This window comes from Branchiostoma belcheri, unplaced genomic scaffold, assembly GCF_001625305.1.
Source record: "Branchiostoma belcheri isolate BF01 breed outbred unplaced genomic scaffold, Haploidv18h27 scaffold6, whole genome shotgun sequence".
Classification (NCBI taxonomy): domain Eukaryota; kingdom Metazoa; phylum Chordata; class Leptocardii; order Amphioxiformes; family Branchiostomatidae; genus Branchiostoma; species Branchiostoma belcheri.
In genome coordinates, this window is record NW_017804242.1 from 3,260,658 (window position 1) to 3,282,741 (window position 22,084).

General features: G+C 43.6%; 1 protein-coding gene across 1 annotated transcript; it reads left to right on the forward strand.

Annotated features, from left to right (window-relative positions):
* Positions 1 to 10,828: 10,828 nt before the first annotated feature.
* Positions 10,829 to 14,462, forward strand: LOC109482680 (serine/arginine repetitive matrix protein 1-like). The gene has a single exon (XM_019785506.1). It carries the CDS (start codon positions 11,123 to 11,125, stop codon positions 12,845 to 12,847), a length of 1,725 nt encoding a protein of 574 aa, XP_019641065.1. The 5' UTR covers positions 10,829 to 11,122; the 3' UTR covers positions 12,848 to 14,462.
* Positions 14,463 to 22,084: the final 7,622 nt, after the last annotated feature.

Sequence of the window (22,084 nt, forward strand, 5' to 3'; positions counted from 1 at the left end):
CAAAGTAGATTTCTCAGCACACTTTAGAAAAGAAAAGCGATGCAAGCGTTTTAAGCGCGCTAATATCGAAATATGCAGGAGCGGTCTTTATTTAAGGAACAAATGGGCTTAGTGTAATCCCCCAAAATATGCGTGTTGTCGAGGTTTTCATGAGGCGGTCGATTCAGAATTAGCTTTTCAAAGGGACGCTGTCGGGCCGAGTTGTAAGGGAAATCGCCTTATCGATTGTTGGTGACGTTTGCGGTGGCAATAAAAGCACCAGATGCTAATCCCCTGCTCCGCGTAATTACACTTGACCGTGAGACGGGGATAAGGGAAGACCAGATGGAGAGAAGGAAATTACGGACCATTTTGAGTTTCCGCGCGCGAGGTCAAGTTTCTTCACTTCACTTTGTTATCTCCACTGGTGTGCCTACGTGATCAACATGCACTGCTCCGTGTGTGTGACGTTTACGGAAATGATAATTATCAATTTCCAATAACTTTGTTAGCATTAACATTTTTATGTCTTGGGGTGGTGGGACTACGGCGCACTGGTATGTCAACTTTGTGTATTTAAATGGTAAATTGTATTTTGATGTGTGGCGCTGTTAATATAAGCTATAAACTTGAGTGAAGCGCCACACTGTCCTTGTTATGTTTTGTTGTTTTGATGAATAAAAAAATGACTATTATATATTTGTGAATTTCTTGTGCCATTCATTGATGTAAATTTCTCGTTGGTTCTGTGCATATTCTACGGTCACTTCCTCCCAGCCTGTGGGAAGACCATTTTGACCTTCCTGTCAGTCTGGGGTTACACCTTTTCACCCCTCACTTCCTGTGATTTCCTATATATTCAAATAACTTAGGACAAACACACACACCCTACACAGAACCTCCGTACACGGAGGTAACACAATGATTTTCAGATCATCTATTACTGTATTTAGCGGGGCTGGAAGGTGCTGACTCCCGCAGTGTGGTTCGATAGGAGGTCGGTGACCTTCCGTTTGCAACAGGGAATCCATTTCCATCTCGTTAACAATCCTTCAGTCAGTCTTATTTTCTCACCCAGTAAATCCTGGACTAGTTTGTGCTATAGCCTGGTGGGCGGACTGCTCGGAAGGGCACGGGTTCAAAACCCGGTCGGGCGTTACCTACGACTATTAATTAAAACGGTACATACTGCTTAGCACCAGGGACATTCTACATACAGCACTAACGGTATAGTATGGTATTTGAACACAGCGCTACAGATGGACTAGCCCATGCTACATAGTCTTTGTCCAAGGGTTATAAAGACAGGGATGTGGCTGACCGCCCTATACACCGAAATGACCGAGATGTGTACATGTGTACAAGGATTTAACTTAGCATCCTTCATTTTATTGCTAGGGGTTTATTGTTTATTATGTTTACCGACGGAAAACATATTGTTTTTGCTCAGTTTCTTCTTCCCCTACTTCTTCTTCTCCCCCAAACAAATGAGGTCAATGACCTGAACCAGACGTCTGTCACCGTGGTAACTTGTGTTGAGTTAGGCCACGGTCACATTTCCAAGCCGGGGCCCGGCCGGGTTGTTTGCGCGAACGAAAAAGAAACAATTTGTACAAAGAGTATACACAAATGGTGCTCAAGGTTAATTTTCTAAACCTTTTTTTGTGTTTTGCTGTCTCATATCATAATTTTCGTTCCAAACGACTGCCCGGCCGGGCCCCGGGTTGGGAAATGTGACCGCGCCTTAACATCATGTTGCAATTTTATAGCAGGAGGGATTTAGACTCCTGTCACCATATATATGAATGTGTTTGAGTAAGAATTAACAGAGCAGACCATATGCGAAGGTAAACATTATGCATTTGATTTGAAAATGTCACCTTTCTAGTGTTGATAATAAGTCGCCTTTGCTAATGATCCGTCGCTGCTTCCCGACTGTTTGTCTGACAGATTATCATACATCATACCAGATGATAAACATACACCACAGTCCCTGTAGGCAGGCTGAATGATAGTCAGAGAGATATTTTACAGGCCGTTTGGGAAATAATCTGTTTTGTTCCACCATGACGCTAGCGCCATACGCCAGGCTTCCCAAATATAAACGATGACACGGTTGTACCCAATCTCGCAGATGCATGGTAAACGTATCGACAGCACTCTAACATGATTTACAGGCACGCCGAGCTCTCCCTTTCTGGAATCCCTCCTCGTGTTTCATTCCCTAAATGATCCGGATCCCATGTAAGTCGTAACACTCCCCAATCGATGTGACAAGAAATCGAATATTTCAGACTTTCGGGAAGTATCTTTTTGGTTTTCGTGAATTCATTGGAACAGGTCGTGGAGACTGTGTGACGTTCTGTAATCGGGACTGGAAAAGAACATGTGCAGGGCTGGAGGCTCTGGCTAGATTCTAGAACCTTCAAGTTCAGCGCATTTCCTGTGTCTGACCTTTTAGCCTCCTGACATTCTGCCTGTCAACCTACTATGTCCGGACAAACACACAAACAACATACAGACAAACCTACCCAAAACAATACTTCCTTCCGTACTCGGATAGTAATGACCTGCATCTCTTGTAAGTTGTAACACACTTGAATTGATGTAGTATCATTTTCGTTAAACCTTTCTTATAGCAAAACGCAATTCGCCCAGCATTGTATGTTCCGCTTTAAAGCGAATCCAAACTCATTTACGTTACAGAATTTTGTTTTGCTATATGTAAAATAAGGGCAAAACTAAACATACTGCCAACGGCGTTGTACTTATACCTGTTGACTTGTTTTGTCTCATACATTTGTGATGTCGACCCAATTATCGTGATTATGAAGCAGAACGTATGTAGGTCAACAGATCGATGACCGCAGACAAACGCATTGATCGATATAATGACGATGCCTATTATACAAATAAAACCTGTCCGACACAGCTATGCACAGCTATGCACTTTATTGCTTTCGTATGAGGAATAAACTACATCCCATTTTATAGCGTTCAAATTTATCATATATCATCACAATAACTAGTCGGTGTGCATTATTAATGGAGGAATATTATCCACTTCAGTCCTCGATTACCAAACCCGAGTGTTCATCAGCCTCGCCATTTCTCAGCGACTCTCAGATCAAACGGCGCCTGACCTCGATATCCTGAAAGCAAGGCGGGATCCATCAATTTGGTGAAGCCGCTGTCCTATTGGACGGATCGTGGTGTTCTTATTGGCGAGTCCTCCGCCTTTGCAATCGTCTTCCTGTCCCTAAGCCTCATCTACAAGCAGATACAGGCTCCTGCTAAGTGATTCATGTAAATTTTGGGGCCATTTTCTGCATCTTACTTGATCTAGTGGTCCACGTTTTAAAATCTTTTGCCTTCCCTCTAAGAAAAAACACGGACTAGAAAAACGTACATAAAGCCTAAAAACACATGCGTTAACACTGAGCTGACGGATCCTACATATATAGTGATGCACCTATTTGAAGATTACCCCTCCCCTTCTCATCATATCGTTAGGGTCAGTACATTTCTAAGGATTTCGAAAATCCGAATCAAACTGCCACTGGATTTCGACTGAAATAGGGAATGATTTTCCACTGGAGTTAGCGTAAATCTTCAATGGCCGGTAAACTCCTTTCGTAAAACTTTGACCTCATCAAGGCCAATTAAGTCAGCCCTAAATAGACTTTGCTGTAGCTATAGAGTATATAACGAAGATACAGTTGGATTAAGCTTGCGTGTTTCTCTTCGTCGTCTTTGCCATTGTGTGATTAGCATTTCCCTTACATCATACAGAGGGTCGGACTCTGCTCTCCACTCGCCGTCATCAGCTGCAAACTGGCTTTCCTTGACGTTTCGCCCCTTGTTGCAGTACGTCTCTAGCCAGCGGGGCGACAGCGACGGCCACTCGCTGCCCGGCGAGTGGTTATTGGGTGGTAGTCCTCAGTGTCCATACCCAGAGTGAGGCATCGACGGTGGTCTTGGTGACTCTCTTAGTTACTTCTCTCCTCTTCTTTCCTGTTACTCCTAACTGTCCCAGTGCCTTCCACAAGGTCTGTCCTATGAAACCCCTGCATCCTACTTCCACTGGGAAGTACCAGGTCTTCCAACCTTTCTCTCTACATCTGCTCACCAGTTCCTGATACTTCATTCGTTTCCGCTCGTTCGCTTCTTCCATCCTGTCCTCCCAGGGAACAGTCAATTCTAGCAGCACTACCTGGGTCGTTTTCCTAGAAAACAGGATCAAGTCTGGTCTTAGGTTCGTGTCGATGATATCTGCCGGGAAGGCCAGTTGTTTGCCAAGATCAGCATGTAAGGACCAGTCATTTGCTTATGCTATGATTCCTATCTGCTCTCTTTCCTTCTTCTCTTTACTCTTTCCTCTCCATCCCTCCTTTACAAAGCTGATGAACTGCAATCCCTTCCTCTGTTTTCCCTTGACCTTATTCTCCGTTATCTGTTCTTCTACTGCACTGGCTATCACTTTCAGGACTTGGTTGTGGCGCCAGGTGTACCGCCCCTTGCCTAGTGCAACCGGACAGCTTGTTAGGACGTGGCTAAGGTTCCCTGTCTTGCCACAGAGCTCACACTTGTCTTCACCTTTCTTCCTCCACCTCTTCAGGTTTGCAGCTGTTGGCAGAAGATCATAAACAGACTTCAGCAGGAATCTTATCTTCAAGGGTTCACTATACATGAGTTCATTCCACATGACCTTTCTTTCTCGTACTCCCTCCCATCTTGTCCAAGCTCCTTGAACCCCCTGGCTTACTGCTCTTGATCTCCGAACCTCTTCCTCCTGCTGTCTAACTTCCTTCTGGATCAGTTCCCTCCTCTCCCTTGGGCTAGCAGTACCCCATCTCTGGGTTCCTTCCCTTCCTGCTCCAAAACCCTCTCCTGCCTTGAGCTACTACTCCACGATGTCTCTGTGCTTAAGTCTACTTGTTGCGCTGGCGACTGCTTCTGCTGCTGCCCACTTCTTTCCTGATCTTAGTCTTATTCCTGCCTGGCTAACCAACTCGTCTCGACTCTCCTGTAACATTAGTTGGGCTCTTGCCTTCGTCACTTTATACTCTTCTTCCATTGACGTTAGTGGCAGCTGTAGTTTGGCTGTTTTGCTGTACAGTCCTATGCTCGTCAGTCCTGGAGGCACCCCCAGCCACTTTCTCAGATGTCTGCTCACCCTCCTCTCAACTTCCTCCACAACTGTAAGGGGTATATCGTACATGGTCATCGGCCATACTGCTCGTGGTAACAATCCATACTGGTAGCACCATACTTTGTATCTCCCTGGGAGTTCACTATTCTCAATGGCTTCTAGCCCGTCTCGTATCTGTTGCTTGAATTCTTCAATGTTCTTCTTGTCACTTAATGTTACATCAAACTTCTTCCCTAGGCTTTTGATGGGCTGCTCCGCAATTGCAGGGATTCTTTCCCCCTGCACTTCTAGCTGCAACTTGTCACAGATCTTCCCCCTTCGCATCACCAGTTTCCTGCACTTTTTGGCTTTGAATTTCATTCTAGCCCAGCTGGCTGCCTTGCTCAGACTCCTGAGTACGTATCTTGCACTAATCACACTTTCAGTCGTCACTGTCAGATCATCCATAAAGGCTTTAAGTGGCCTCTGCCTTATTCCGGAATCAGTTTTTGGCCCTCTGGCTTGGCCCAAGGCTGGCTTCATCACCAGGTTCATTGCAGCCACGAACAATATCACCGATATGGTGCATCCTGTGATAATGCCTTTCTGCAACCTTTGCCATGATGTTGTGTAGCCGTTTACAGTGAATCTTATCATCAGTCCATCCATGTACTGCTCAATAAGGAGGCGTACCGGTTCCGGAACGTAGTACTTCTCTAAGGCCACTTTAATCAGCTGGTGTGGTACCGACCCATAGGCGTTCTGAAGATCCAGCCAGACTATTGCTAAGTCCTTCTTCCCTGCTTTAGCTTCCTGTATCAGTTGTGACAGTATGCTTGTGTGCTCGAGACACCCTGAACACCCTGGTACGCCACCTTTTTGAATGGAAGTGTCAATGTAGTTGTTATCCATCATGTACTTCAGGAGCCGCTTGGCTTTTGCACATACAGATTTACTGTTCTTATGTTATTTTATATTGATAATGTCACGTCAGCATTCAGTCTCTATAAACGACCGAGCTGTGTGAGATGTTTTGAAGAAAAAAAATGAAATCGACCCTGCAAAAAAATCGATGAAAATAAGCGATGTCCCAAACAGCCACCATGACCGATGCCACCTACCCATGAACAGGTGACGTCATCAGAAATGACGCATCGTCCATGTTTCGTTACGGCCATTTTGAAAGAGGTTGACTCAGAGGGTCATCTGCTGTTATGGCCCATTGTAAACATGTTATCACATGGATGTCCATAACACTACATCACTCTTATTGCCCTGATACTTTCATTCATACTTTGACTGTTATATTTACGGTTAAATAGGTAGCTAAATGCATTCCGCCCATCCATATTAATTGGTAAAGATCTTACATTTGACGTTCATACATTACATTCATTGAGTCCTGTATATGATTTGCCTCGTGGCGTATGAAATCGTATGCCTACATTTAAACAATTCTTTGCCGTCAACCGTTTTAAAGTAATATCTCTACCAAAAACACTTCATCAAAACGTTATGAGGAATAACGTTATTTACAACCCTATGTGTTATCGGACATAATTGAGTGGGTCTTCATTATCTCTTTTATGACACATTTTATCATCCGTCATAAAATAACTAGAGCATCACAGTCGGCATCAACATTTACCTATGTGTATTCTAATGACTAGAACCACGAAATATTGAGTTAGAGGGAAGACAGAGGCATTCCATGGATGCATGTTTAGTATGTAAGATGCTATACGGTTATGTAGGAAACCCAGGTGTGGGATTGTCTCTGTTAATCTGGCGTCCGTGCAGTATTATTTGTCCATACTAATATAGGCTTTGCCTGCCACGCTCTGATTATCCACTCCTGTACATGACATCTGCCGGCTGGATCTGAAATTGAGACGAGCGCGGGAGAGTTGTGATGCACCATTACCGTCTGTGGGTCTGTATGTAGAATATTGGTAGATTGGTGAAGGGGGGCTAGCTGGGGGTATGTATGCTGGGGTCTTGAATCTGTACGTCAAAAGGAGAAAACGGAGAAAAAAAGGAAGGAATGAGAAAGTACAGGAAAGGGCAGAAAGAAAGATAGATGCATAGATAGATGCATAGATAGATGCATAGATAGATAGATAGATAGATAGATAGATAGATAGATAGATAGATAGATAGATAGATAGATAGATAGATAGATTACAGTATCCATTTAGATTACAGTATCCATTTAGATTACAGTATCCATTTAGATTACAGTATCCATTTATACATGTATATGATTTAACTAATGATACAAATAACTTTACGTTAATAAACTAAAATTGCACTAGACTAACTAGGGTTCCACATAACATAACGTTACATCACTAATCCTAAAGGAAAAAATGCGCATTACAAGCAAATGGAGGACCTTCAATAAACTGGGTCGTCAATTTAGTACAGGTACGGCCCAGCATTAGACGTTCCTAACGACGCTTCAATCATACTGAACTGTGCGCGCCCTCCCGACTCTGACATTGACAGAACCGCGATCTTCAGGGATAAAATATGACGGCCCTCCCCTCCCGCCTCCACCTGAGCGGCTCTCGGTATTCCCCGGCGACCTCCCCTGATACTCCCCTCCTCCCACGCCGCCATCCCGGCTGACAGGTAAATATCGTCTGTGATGAGGAACGGGCGGGTTCACCGTACAGCCAGCTGAGCCACAAACATCACAAAGACTCCAGCCTCGTCCAACCAACGCACTGATCCATCATGTCTGAACTGTGAACGGCTTTTTTCTCCCACACTTCTTCCGGGTGGCCAGTCCTGAAAAGGACCCTTTCTTTTCGTGATCATCTAATAACTTTTAGAGAAAGGAGGGAGTAACACTGATATTTGAGGTCAGTTTTAGAAAGAGAACTTTTTGAGGGAGCAGTATGAACATGTTTTTACAATCATCAAAAGGTGGCTGGTTAGATCCCATCCACATGTTGTAAAGGAACCGAAGGAAAACAGTTTGTTTTTACTCTGTTTCTTCTTCTCCAAACCAAAAAGGTCAATGACCTGAACCAGACGGCTCTCACCATGGTAACTGGTGTTGGGTTACATAATGTTGCAATTCTATAGCAGGAGGGATTTAGACTCCTGTCTGACCATATACAGTGTATATGAATGTGTTTAAGTACGAATTAACAGAGAAGACATTATGTGAAGCTAAACATTATGCATTTGCTTTTCAAATGTTACCTTTCTAGTTTCTCCATCTGTTTCCATGAAGGTATGTGTGTGTAGGAGTGCGGCGGGGGTGTGGAGGTGACGGGTATACTGTCTCCGTCTGCCCGCGTGAGATAATGAGCCACCTGGGTGCACCATTAGTCATGCATCACGGAGAAACTAAATCTAATTTTCATATCATTCCAACATAAACTCAGATTTACTATTCTCGTTAGCTAGCTAATACAGCTTAGATGAGGCGTTTAGATTGAGACTATTTCGAAGCAAAACGTACCTCTCTCATTTTGTTGTTGACATTTTTATACAAACTACAAATTATTCACATATACAAAATGCTTTAAGGGTTATATGCTTTTTAACGAGATAAGCTACTAAAAACGTCTCTAAGTGATCATTTTGTATTAATAGTTCTTTGCGGGTTGTACAATTGATTTGAACATAAACTGAACAGCTGGATGTGTAAAAGGCGTATAAAAAGTCTCGTTGTAAACTATACACGGACTTTCGTGAAGCGTTTTTGTATTCTTGATTATACACGGAACAGTAGATAAATCATGAAAGGTACAGACAGATAGAAACTTGTGGCTATAACGCTACTACTCTAAGAAAAGAGATTGGAAGGAAAAAAATTGGGGAAAGCGTTGTACCAATCACATGTAGAATCAACCAAAAATCGAGCAATGACGAAGTAATTTTTTGCTTCATTTCACTTCTTCATAAAATCACCACCGTGGGAATAGGAACACATAAAATAGTATACCCAGAAAAAAAGCGAAACCACTTTTAGGAGAGAAATTTGGATATTTGTGGCAGTACACAAAATCTGTGACTTTTATTTACCGGTTTAATCTATGATTTGGATTGGCCTGATTAGATAATTAGTTTTGTTGATGCCTACTACTCTGCAAATTGCCTAGTTGTCACGAACATTGTTTTATGCGGCCGTTCTCTACGCATAATTTGATACTTAAGCGCGCACTCGTTTCCCAGCTTACCTCTTGGATGGATTTTTTACTGCTGTGGAATTTAATGCTCTAGCGATTTGTTCGTCTGCCTCTGAAAGAACCAGGTCGTCGAGCTACGGTCGGTTCTAAAGAGAAAACTGAACCCTTCGTCAATGCAGGTGTTTCACAACAATTCTGTATTATTATGTTCTTCAACATCTATTTCTCATTGATGATTTCCTACTATCTTTATCAGTTATCTTTTCTAATTTTTTTTACTCCATCCATCCATTATTACATAACATGCATATGCATGGCATACTATAGCTAGATTATGACTGGCCAAACCCACAAGTAGACAGTGTTGAATTACCAATAGTGCAGTAATCAAGCGTATATGTAAGGTGGTTGAAGAATATCAACCCAAACCAAAAAAGATAACACTTCAATTCACCAAACATTCACCCGTGAAACGTAGCCTAAGAAATATGAAGTAACTTTGATTCACATAGTCTTGGTCAAGACTTTCAATTTCACATTTGGAGACAGAGTATTGATTTTGACCTTTCGTTATTGAAACAACAGACATGTTTTTTCCCATGATCTGACAAGCTATCTTCGTACGTAATGCGTACTGAAAATGCCAAGGTCACATTTACAAATCGGGGCCCGGCCGGGCAGTCTTCTTGAACGAAAAGTATGATATAAAAGACAACAAAGCACAAAAAAGCTGGGAAAAAAACTAATAATGGGATCTATTTGCGTATATTATTGATATAACTTGTTGATTTTTTTTTTCGTTAATCGAAACAGCCCGGCCGGGCCCCGGTTCGGAAATCCGCAAAACCTCAGCAAAACGGAGGTCTTCACGGATACCGCTGCATGCTGGGAGACGCGGGACACTGTGGGTAGCGCAGGTAGCAAACAGCATCATTACCATGACAACATTTATCCGGTCTTTGTTGTCATGGCAATGAATTTCTCTGCCCCCTGCACTACTCAAAATATGGCGCTTCTCCCTGCATAAAATTGGTGCGTTAAGGTCTGTTTGCTTGCAAGTCTGTAGCAATAGCAATCTATTGAGACGTATACGTTTCCGTTAGTTCATTAGTATGTTATTGTAGTAAAAAGGTCAACGTTCTTCTGGGAATGTTGTAGACTTAACAATGACGTTATAGCTGTAGTCACCAAGGAACACAAGGCCAATTAGAGAGGAAAGGTTAACAAAGTTTATGGCCCACCCCTACCATGAATGGACTAGGCAGAGCCCATATCGATGCAGTATTCCCTGCCCATGTCTACCCGACTTTTACCTAGCTTAAAGACCTCAGTATTTTACGACGAATCTCCGAGGCATTCAATGAGGCAAAGATATCAATTTGTCTCGGCCAGGTCCATCCAAACAGAGAGAATAGTGGCTCAAGGCTATAAAACTAGTTTGTGTTGGAATTCTTAAGGGAAGACCTTGGCATGCTGCCCTAAACGACGTTAGAACAACTTATGACTCCGGTAACAACATGCATATGCACGCATGCCCCGCAAAACACACACACGGCAGAACGGATCGGGTTGACAGCACACATCTATCCACTTTACTGCCGCGCTAAATCCTGGATGGGTACTTAATGTGATGACTATGAAGCTCCGTCCACACAAAGGCTGCTGGAAGCTCCAATCGGACCGGTGATGATGCCGATCAACCCGCAGGCCTTTCACAAGCCGCGCTGAGATCGATCATCGGACCGGGCCGCGCTACCCGGGGGCTTGGGACTGAAATGTGCCTTGATTACCGGGTAGCAATCTGAATTGGTCGGGCCCGATCTTTTATTTACACGCTGGTGTAGGACTGGCGGACAGGGGAGCGGAGATGGCGGGAGTGTGGGCGGGTTTAGCGGTGTTGGTCCTGGCGGTGTACGTGAGTCCGGGCAACCTTCAACAACTCAGTCCGCAGGAGTTGAGCTTGTTGGGGGCGAACAAGAGCAAGGGGCTAGGACAGAACGGGAATGGAGAACATCTTCACAAGGAAACTGTGGACGGAATATCGGGATCACCTGCCTCCGAGCGCCACAAGTTAGCTTCTGGCGGAAGTAGCCCGGCACCAACGCAAAATGGTTCACCGGCTCGCGAGAACAGAGGAGGAGAGACGATACGAGCCACGGATAGAACGCGCACCGAGTCATCTCTGTTGAATCAGCGGCAGGATGACCCTCACGTGCCGCCCACGGTTTCTACCGGTCCCCGCTCGTCACGGAGGCGGTCAGGAGGCCGGAGGAAGGCGGGGAGGGTGAAAGAACGGCGCAGACATGGGCAGCGCCAAAGGGTCTCAACTCATCAAGCATCCCCCGAGAAAAATCAGGTAAAGACGACCCGCAAGACGGGTCAGCGAAGGAACGCGCCTCAGGGTACAAGTCAGAGGGAAAGAGAGCACCCGTTACTTCGTGGTCATGCAAGCAAGAAAGAAGGGCGAGGGGAAATCATTAACCCTGCGTCTCAGGGCCAAGGAGCTGTACAGAGAGCAGAGTTCCCGCCGCCAGGCAGGCCAGAACAAAGCCAGCACACGTCGGAACCAACTCCCGGTGACATCCGTCAAACCCCGCCGTACGGGCGGCAGGAGGCCGGGCAGAAACCGCACAGTCAGGCCGCGGAGCAGGTGGGCCGCAAACCAGCCGTGCAAACAAGTATTGTTCAGCCATCTTCCAACACTCCAGACCAGACGCCTCCCGAGGTATCGGTTCATGCAAGAGAGAAGGAAACCGATGTAGATCAATCGAATTTCGATAAGCAACAGTCTCTTAATCTTGGAGATCGGAAGCTCGGAAACAAAGGCGGACATTTCGGCTCAATAGGCGATCAGGGCAGGTGGAGCAGCCAGGATGACGCGTCGCCTTCTAAAGACTCACAGAACACCCCTGTCGCCCAGCAAGGTGTTCCCACAGACGACACTGAAGAAAACGGACCAGTCTACGTCTTCACACAAAACGGGAAACCCCCATCCATGGCCCAAGATAACCGAAACACACCTCCCAAAACTCGACAAGAGAACTTTACCGAAACAAAGGACACCGTGCGGGTTCAAGGTCCACAACAGGGAGCCCCTCTTTTAGTAGAACCCACCAAGCCGGCTAAATCTGAGAACATTAACGCTCAAATAAAGCTAAACAACCGTGCTTATGACATACCTGTAGGATCTAAATCTGTGAAAAAGAATACAGACGAAAGCGGGCAAGCTTCAAACGCGGTTAAACCCTTCGCTACCGGGAACAAGCGGAAAGAACCGCACGCCAGGGTCGTGGTCGGCATCGGCAGAGACGGCAACACTCAACTAGAAATCGTGGGCGGGAACAAAGCTTCCCGCTCAAAGAACACCACGAAAAACAAGCCCGTAGAAATCGACCTCAACGAGACGACGAAGAAAAAGAAAGAAACGCCGAAAGACAAACAAGGAACGCCGAGTAAGGAGACCGATTTGAAAGACCCAAGCAGCGCAGCGACTCAGCAAGGTTCGTTGAGAAGCGAAGCTAATGTCGCTCATACCAGGTTTATTGCTAGCCTACTCTCTGTGTCTTTAACCTTTCTATACCTCTGTTACTAACACTGTATGTGCTCTATACTTTTTATACACGTAATCATGCATACGATATATACGTTTTGTGGGAAACGACAATGTAGTCTGTCGGTGTGGCCAAAACTTGCTTGCTTGTTTGATGGTGAAAAATGAGTGAAGTCTGAAAAAGCAACTGTGCAATATTGGTAGGCTCGGGTACAGGATGAAAATGCATTGCGTAGTGTATTGTATGTTGTACTTAAATGGCAACGGGATTGTGACGTGGTGATTTTGTACAGCACTGGCTGCATGTGTACATCTGAATTATAAAAGCATCACGAGTCATTTGCATGTAATCAAAGGAAAACATTTATGAAATTGCGATGTTTGAACGGTGACTAAAACTTCATCAGCCCACTACAAAACTGATGATTCATTTAGGCCACAGCAAGTCAATGTTTTGGATGACATCTGCAGATTCAACATCTAACACGAGAGCGCCAAAAATGGATAAAACGCTGTAGTAGGAATTTATAAAGTGACTTAAATGGTATCATTACAGAGTCGTGTATTAAGTTGGGCCGTAAACTACACATTAGCTTCCTGTCTTTGGGAAGTGCAGAAAGTGACACTAGTGAGGTAGCCTGGCATCACTACAGCTGACTTGCAAGGCTAAGGTATCGCCAGAGGGGAACGACATATCTTTCTTTGTTTGAAAACCAGGCGAAAATCAACGCTCACTGGGACGTCACCCATAAAATGTACTTGCTGTGGCCTTACACTAAACGAACAAAGCTTGTGAGCCCTAGCCGCAGGGACATAGAACAGAATCTCTCTATCATAAGAAAATGAGTATGTACGTCGTTCAAAACTAAGCCTATGCCTCTATCTATTGATTCACAGCCATATAACAAGATAATATCGACATTTTATGGCGCCTTGGCTAAGGCCCGGGGCTTATATCATATTTGAGTCGGAGATATTATCTTGCCTGGCGGGGAACCAGATAAAGTACTTTATCTCAAAATCCTAACCATATCGCTCTTACGGCAGTTGGTTATTCATCAGATATGGGTGAGTTCGCACGCCCTGTATGTTTAACCGGGTGATGAGTTTTATTAGATGTCCAGATCACGATGCACATGTCGGGCGATCTCTGGGGCACCTCATTACGACGACTTTACGACGTATTACCGGTCGTGAAACCGATGTGTACTGTTACCCGTCCAAAACAAGATCCATCGCTTCTGGGGGGAGTTACATGCCGACTCCCTGGGGAACAACATCGCCTCATTAACATTCAGGACGTCACGTCACGTCTGACGGAGCCGGTATCACAACGTACATCGGAATAAAGCAGGATTGATAAGGCTTATACACTAAACCGCGCGGGTTGGATGGGAAAACTTTAGACATATCCATCGCAACCTCCCAAATGTGACAGTGCATCCTAACAAGGCACCGATTTTGTTGCAGCTCAATTACGTAGAGGGTAGAAATCATACATATTTGATGCAGACTGGTTACTAGTAGTAAATATTGTAGACTGGCTGCCAGGTAGCATTTTATATTCCCCACACATGTACATCGTGTTGGTTTATTATTATGATACCCAAGTATTCTAGCCCAGACGTCCATGAATTTGAAATAAAGAAGAAGAGAGAACTCCGGCAACTAGTTGCGTCGTTTTTTCTTGGTAGACGTTTGGCTTAAAGAACGGATGAAACATTTATAGTATGTAAAAGTTACGACTTGATGTGGAGGATAATTGGACCCGATGTCGTTAGGACTGTTGTGTTCGTCAGGGGAGCGGTGCTTCCGCAGTCAAGGCGGCCGTTATACACGGGCTTACGAGTGAATTTCGCCCATCAAGTCAATCAAGCGACTTCTGATGATATAAACTTACGAGCTGCGAAAAGACTTCCTGACGGATTGATATGAGTGGATTTGAGGCCTTTAGGAGTTGTAATGGAGCTCGACAACCGTGATAAAAGTGAGACGTATTAGATTCCACTGTGTGGTATGACAGGATCGTGAGGTTACGGGTTCGATCCCCAGACGTTAGGATAGGCATTTAAGTTTTAACATAACTTTCCTCACTCCACCCACTCGTATTTCTTGTGCGTTTTGACGAACACAGAGCATATCTGTTCTTATATTTCCATCACTACAAAGAACGAGAAGAAGCCGAATATTTATAGAAGCGTATAGTACTTTACCCATTCTAGCCTGTATGAATGTTAACTCGACCTTCGTTTTGTGGTCTGTGCTCAGCACTATGGAGGAAATATGTACAACAAAGGTCTTCTTCACTTATTAAAACGTTATTGTGACACAAAACAGACTGATAGTTTCATACTCTTAGCTATCTAAAGAAAGACTACTTTTAAAACAAAGGTGCGGGTATAACCCTAGCAAGAGCCATGGACCGACAAGTCAAATAGTGCTCATTTTCTAATCTCCAATCAGATCCTAGGGTGGGAAAAAGACAGTATCAAATTGGCCAGAGAGGGCCCATGCGCGACCCAACCAAGGTTGTTGTTTTTTTTTGGGGGGGGGGGGCGACAAAAAAAACCCGACCATATATGAAAAGGTAACAATCTTCCCCCATCAACCTCTGCTTGGAGGGCACTCATTTTCTTCCTGACTCAGAATATGAATCACCATGAGAAACACTGCCCCCGTCACCCCTGAGCGGTGCATCATCACTAGGCTCTGGCGGCGCTCAGGCGTGAAACGAAGTGACCGTTGGTTGATACAAGGGAATAACAAGCCAATTACGCCTGACGTCGACCAATCAGCAGCGGGCGTGCCGTCACCATGGTTACAAGCTAGAGGAGGCGGCGTCGTCTGGAGAGATGGAATATTTGATTTGATCTGATCTGATTTTTGTTCATTTGCACATATACAACGAAACACATAATCAAGTAATAAAACATGGACAAATATGCCAGGGGAGGCATGAAACCTTAATTTTTACGGGCCTCCCCCAAACGAAATGGTAAATAATAATAGTTACATTAACAAGAAATCAAATTATGATACAGAATAACTAAAATACATGATCTAGCTATAGAAACTTATAAACATACGGAATATCGACAAAGCGCTTTGCATAAACAGAACTTAGGAACTTGACTTTTACCCCAAATTTCTTGACAATATAGATCTGTTGCATTTGTATAATTTCGGTGCAATTTATGATTCTGAGAGTTTCGTGTGCATCCAGGGCCAAAAATCACAAAAGGTCGAATATAAGTGACCCCATCACATGTTGCATTATCCATTGATGTGGAATCGCGTGCCAGCTATAGAAGCTTTGCTAGGGGTTGAGCCACTAATACAAAGGTCGGTTATGAAGTGTACCTGTTTCAATGAAACAGTCTGTATCCCATCTCTACCTATAGTACCCCATTGATAGAGTATTTCAGACATAGTTTTAGAAATAGCTATAGTTTTAGACAATTACCTTTTATTGTGTAAATTCAGTACTCTGTTTCAATGTCCTTTTAACTTTGTTATTTGCAACTAACAATCGGGCAGGAATTTGCAATAAACCTAGCATTGATAGAGGATTTCTCAATACGATATGTAGGGTTACCATATATTAATATGTCACAATGAAGTGATGGAGGCTGGCCTCACACTGTTTCACGTAGCATCGAGAATCAGAAAGAACCCAAAACCCCCTGTTGATCCTCTCAACTCCTTTGCCAGTAGGGGTGACCTAGATGCACCTAACCCCCAGGGTATTGAAGCGAGGGAACATTATAACAGAAGAATTCGTACTAGTAATGACTCTACGAGAACGTGAGTAGAAATATGTCATACACGGGCATCCTGGAAAAAATGTATACCAAAATTTAAAGCATTATCATTGCCAAATCGTGCAAAAGTACATCACTGCAGTACTACGTTTTCCATAAGGTAAAATTGATGTGCATTCCATTGATACCCTAATGACATCCCTACAGTCATTTATCACAGAGCAGCATGATTTTAAACGACTGTTTGTCCTAACCCATTTGGTCAACTGCGTGATAAGAGTTCAAGATAAGAAATCAGAGCACCCAAGACATAAGAAGTATCAATCTAGGGCGTCTTAGAAACTACACACCTTCTACTTTTAAGCTACATAAGAATATAATCCCCTAACGTGGTTATGTTGACGTATTCTAGATGCTGTAGGTACTAGCAGGTACATAATATAATCTCTGCTTGCTCAACAGAATTTGTTACATTTCATGTTATAGGTAAATTCAATTTCATTCTAGAAGGTACTAACAATTACCGTGTACAATTAAATAGGTAAATATATCAATATATAAGTCATATATCAATATATAAGAATGTTTAAACCTTAGAACAAGTAGTATAAGTTGATTCATCTATTGTCTTGTACGTACCAGGTTAATTTAGTTGCACCCACGTATTTGTCTGTAGTTTAAGACCTTACGAAAGTCGCTGTACTTTTGTTGTGTCAATAAAGTTCATAATATTCCCAGGTGAACGGACCCGTACGGTGAGTACCCAAACACAAGCAGTACCAATTTAAGGCGTCTTAAAAACTACAAACTTTCTACGTTTTAAGCTACAAATGAATACTATGCAAAGGCACAGGCAGAGAAAATGGCTAATATTTACGGATTTGTAAAGGAAGCGTAAAGATATGAAATGTGTTTACGTCGTATTTAAGCACACTGAAAGGTGACGAAAAGGCGGAATTTGGCTTTCAGCAGCCTTTACGAAGTCGTAAAGTCTACTGAAATATTTTCTCAACTTTGATACTTCTTTACATATTGCGGAAAGTTTGCTTAAGTGTCTGTTTTCGTGCTGTGTAGGCACTCAGTAGAGAGGGTTCATCATAACGACCTAAACGCTTGCATATTGCAGATAACCAGTTGTTTCCGGTCCATGAAAAACGACGTCAACTCGGGCATGTTTGAAATGGAAATGACGAACATTACTATTCCCTGTAGCTGGTCCGAATCGATCCACAGTTCAAAAGGTGGCCGTCGTTTTTCTAAGGTGAATTCTGTGAAAGCCTTTAAAGGGCACGATGCTAACGGTGCATCTGAAAGGATATAGTAGCCGCAATCCTTCTTGCAGTAAGGAAAGTGGCATCGATATACACAAAATAAACGTCCGTCCCGTCGTTTTGCTTATTAGACAGGCAAGTAATGCTCGAACTTGTGGCTATGTCTACGTATTCTAGATCGTAAGTACCACTAGTAAATGAACATAATATTCCCATGTGAACGGTGAATACAATCGATATCAGTTTAGAGCAAACGACAAGTTTCAAATTGAAATGGATAAAGGAGAGGGCCGTTAAGCCGACGACACTCTGGGTCTCTGTGAACGACTTTCGGCTGAATGTGCTGATCGACAAAAAGGTTGCTAAATTTCCAAATTGTTGGAAAGTCGGCAGTATTTTTCGCCTGAAAAATCTACCCTGTTGAAATTGGACGGCGCTCGGTGACCTGCAAAGGTCGGCCGTCCCTTGACAATCGCACAGTGATCGAAAGGACACCTGCCGTATATATTTTTTTATTTACTTCATGTTCGCCACAAAAAAAGGCTGATCGATGGAACCACTCAAATGTTTTAGGTTACTGTACAGACAGTGAGGATAGATGTTTGTTGACCTTAGACTTGAAAAGTTTCAGTTATGCCCATATGGAAACAATCACGTAGTAGCTTGTTCCATAGTCATGCTGTTCTACTAAGGAAAAAGCTTTCAGCGTGGAACTTCCTCCTAGGAGGTAGTGTATTGATGTGCCTTTGGAAATCACAAGCTCGTCAGCCGAGCTATTCTCCCGCTGTGTGACTCTAGTTTTATGGAGAGTTTTACGTCCAGCCATTGTGTGGTTCTGAAATGCCCCCCGTGCCTGTTATAGCCTGCTGTAACCGCCACAGGTCACTACCATGTACCCTGACAACATCTAACCTCGCTAACCTGTAATTTTCTGCTTCATTTATCACCCAAATGTTTTGTTTTAGGCGCCACTTGGGGTCACTCAAGGTGATAGATCGGTAGGTTCGGTCGGCAAAGTTTTACGTACGAATGTGATTGTGGGGTTTGAATAGTGCTTTTATCGCCTGCAATTTGGTGGTAAGGCGCTTTCGCCGGGCGGATTTTCTGCGACCTAGCCTCTTTAGAAGACTCCACAGGGCAAGCAATTTTCAACTCGGGTTTAAAATATGCCTTTTCCCGGTTGTATCTAAGTTGCGATTTTACCCGTTTTTCCAAATATGGGCTTTGGCTTCCAAGAAAACGAGTACAATCAGAATAATATTACTATACAACCAGAAAAACTACATTACATTAAACGCAATGCAGTACAATCTGCTATGGAAGCTACCTGTGACCAAGGGAGTGAATAGATTTCTGATAGTATCAATTCTTTTCGTGACTTTTCGGGGCTTGGGTACGTTCCCCTTTCGTTATAATTGTGTCAGAGAAACCTTTTAGCGCAACACGAAAGTAAGTAAACCAGAGTGCGAGAACAGAAGCGTTGTTACGTAAAGTGGACGGTACTGAATAATCGAATTGACTTCTACTAAAAAGGCCAACCTAATGAAATTGTGGCTTCGTAATTAGTGGAACGAAGGTCTGTCTATTGGAATTCATCATGTACTCAGAGGAAGGTACAGCACCAGAATTTTAGCACCAAGGACAGGGAACAGGGCTTCAGCACTAAGGACAGGGAAAAGGGGCTTTGACAGTACTAAGGACAGGGAACAGGGCTTCAGTACTAAGGACAGGGAAGGTCCTTCAGCACTAAGGACAGGGAACAGGGCTTCAGTACTAAGGACAGGAAACAGGGCTTCAGCACTAAGGACAGGGAACAGGGCTTCAGTACTAAGGACAGGGAACAGGGCTTCAGCACTAAGGACAGGGAACAGGGCTTCGGTACTAAGGAAGGGAACAGGACTTCAGTACTAAGGACAGGAAACAGGGCTTAAGTACTAAGGACAGGGAACAGGGCTTTAGTACTAAGGACAGGGCTTCAGTAATAGGGACAGGGAACAGGGCTTCAGTACTATTAAAGGACAGTTGCTGGTCACAGAAGCTTCCCTGAAAGTCCTTGAAAAGACTTGGGAGACAGTTTGCACAACGCTGCGTAGGATTGAGTACGCGATCTTGCCCGACACGGTCTCGCCCCAATGTCGAATTCCACACCGCCCCGGCTGACTAATCCGCCCGGACGCCGTGTATCATATCACCGCCGCACAGATCCGGCACGCACACACCGCTCCCAGGGCCGGCTGCCATCTGTCCACCTCCCGATTAAAACCTTTCAATAACCACCTCCATCCGCGGCATAAGCCGGTTAATTAAAACGGGATTTGGGATATAATGACGTTTCATGGTGTATTTGGTAGAAAACGTACACCCGTGCGATGGAGAATTTAATCCAAGGTGACATACACACCCTGAAACACACCCTGAATGCCAATGAAGTCATCTGTACAATTTTCCAAGGCCAAACACGAAAGAACCCTTTTCGTCATAATGAAGTATACCAACACAGATGAACTTTCATGCTATGAAAGAACCATTTTATACCGTGAACATTCAATTTGGCTATATGGTATTTCCCGCAATGCTCCACGTTCGTTCAGAATAAAGAAGCAGTTGATTAGCTCATATATATGTCGTTTTGTGTTGACTTATGACAAAAAAGAAGTTGAAAACATGTCAAATATCTCCACAGAGGGGACAATACTGAGCGACAGTGTGCAGGCTAGAATCTATATCGTAAGAAACAGGCGGATTTTCTGACATTTCACTTCCGTCATACATAAGCTACCGATCATTGGCCCCCTCCTGATCAATACACTGTTTATACAGTCAGACAGGCGACAGAAACGGCAACTTTTCACATCTATAACTGTCATGATGCATATTGGCGTTACGGTTTTCATCTCGCACACTTGGTTGTTTATTTGTTTATTGGGATTTTCCACAAACTGAAACTGAAAGAGAAGGCAAAACAGGTGCATACACACCTTTACAAGTTCCCCTCCCCCATACAAAAACACATGCACAACATTTACAGTCAGAGACAGCAATATATAAAAATACACAAAACAGGCAATAAATATAGTAAGTTAAGCATAATGCGACAAGATGTTAAATCCTGTGTGACCAAAAATCACTGAAGATGATATCGGTACGTATTGTAGCACTTGCTGACGTAACCATTACGTTGCGCCTGTTGCTACTCCCCATCCAATAATTGTACACATTTTTACCGTTTCGCTGCTGAAGGAATGCCGTTCATACAAATAAGCTTCAAACCACAGGCCATTATAAGTGTCAGATACACGCAAATGAAGTGCTAGAGCTCATGTGGCGCAAACTTCCGCCTCGAAGTTACTCTTAAGTAATCGTCTTAACATTAATATCTTCCTGCAACAACGCGTAGGATTATTTCCGGTTCTCATACTAGTCATCTTGGTTATTTGGTTTAGCCATGTTGATTTGATTATATGGATGACATCCTCTGGGAACCCCAAAACTGATGCGAGCGCGCGAATAAAAAAAAGGTTTGCAAAAAAAAGTTGCTTTAATTTTGAAATCTACGTGGTCATGAAGGTTGAACACATGACACAGAGTGTGGTATGGCGAACTATCTACTCTTCAAATTCATTTCTTTACGTTTTCGCCTTTATTTTGGCATTCTAAGACATTGGTATCATTTGCCAATATATTTTCTTCGCAACTTACGATATATATTTGCTCATTTTGCAATGTTTTGCACGATTTACAGTATGGTTGAAAACTTTTTTTTGAAATGGTCTAAAATTCGTGCGCGCATCTATAATAATCAAATCAACATGGCCTTTGAGATTAAAAAGTAATTCTCCCACACTGCTCCTCTGACGTTGGATGAGAATCGCGTGGCGTGCGGACAGGTCTGTTTTCCCACGACCTGCTAATGGATAGAAAGCCGGGACTGCACGAATTCCCACCATTGGAGAGCATTACGTGTGTTGTATGTTATTCTTAAGTTGAACTCTGAATCTAGATTTGTCACAAAGTCGAATCAAGGGTATAAAGGGTTAGGTTTGTTTGCTTACTTGTTTCGTATATGGGTAAAATTATGCCCGAAAGCGAATAAAAAAAACCAGAAGTTTTGTACCTTGTACAGTGAGTACACGTGTGCAACACTGGACTGTAAGGTTTGATTCACCAACATGTCAAGAACTGTGTGGCCCAAGGGCGACAGAAACGGAGATGGGCGCCGCCTTATACACAAAAAGGCGGGAAGGAAG

Coding starts and splice junctions, on each gene's coding strand:
- LOC109482680 (XM_019785506.1), top strand. CDS start 11,123: ATGGCGGGAGTGTGGGCGGGTTTAGCGGTGTTGGTCCTGGCGGTGTAC.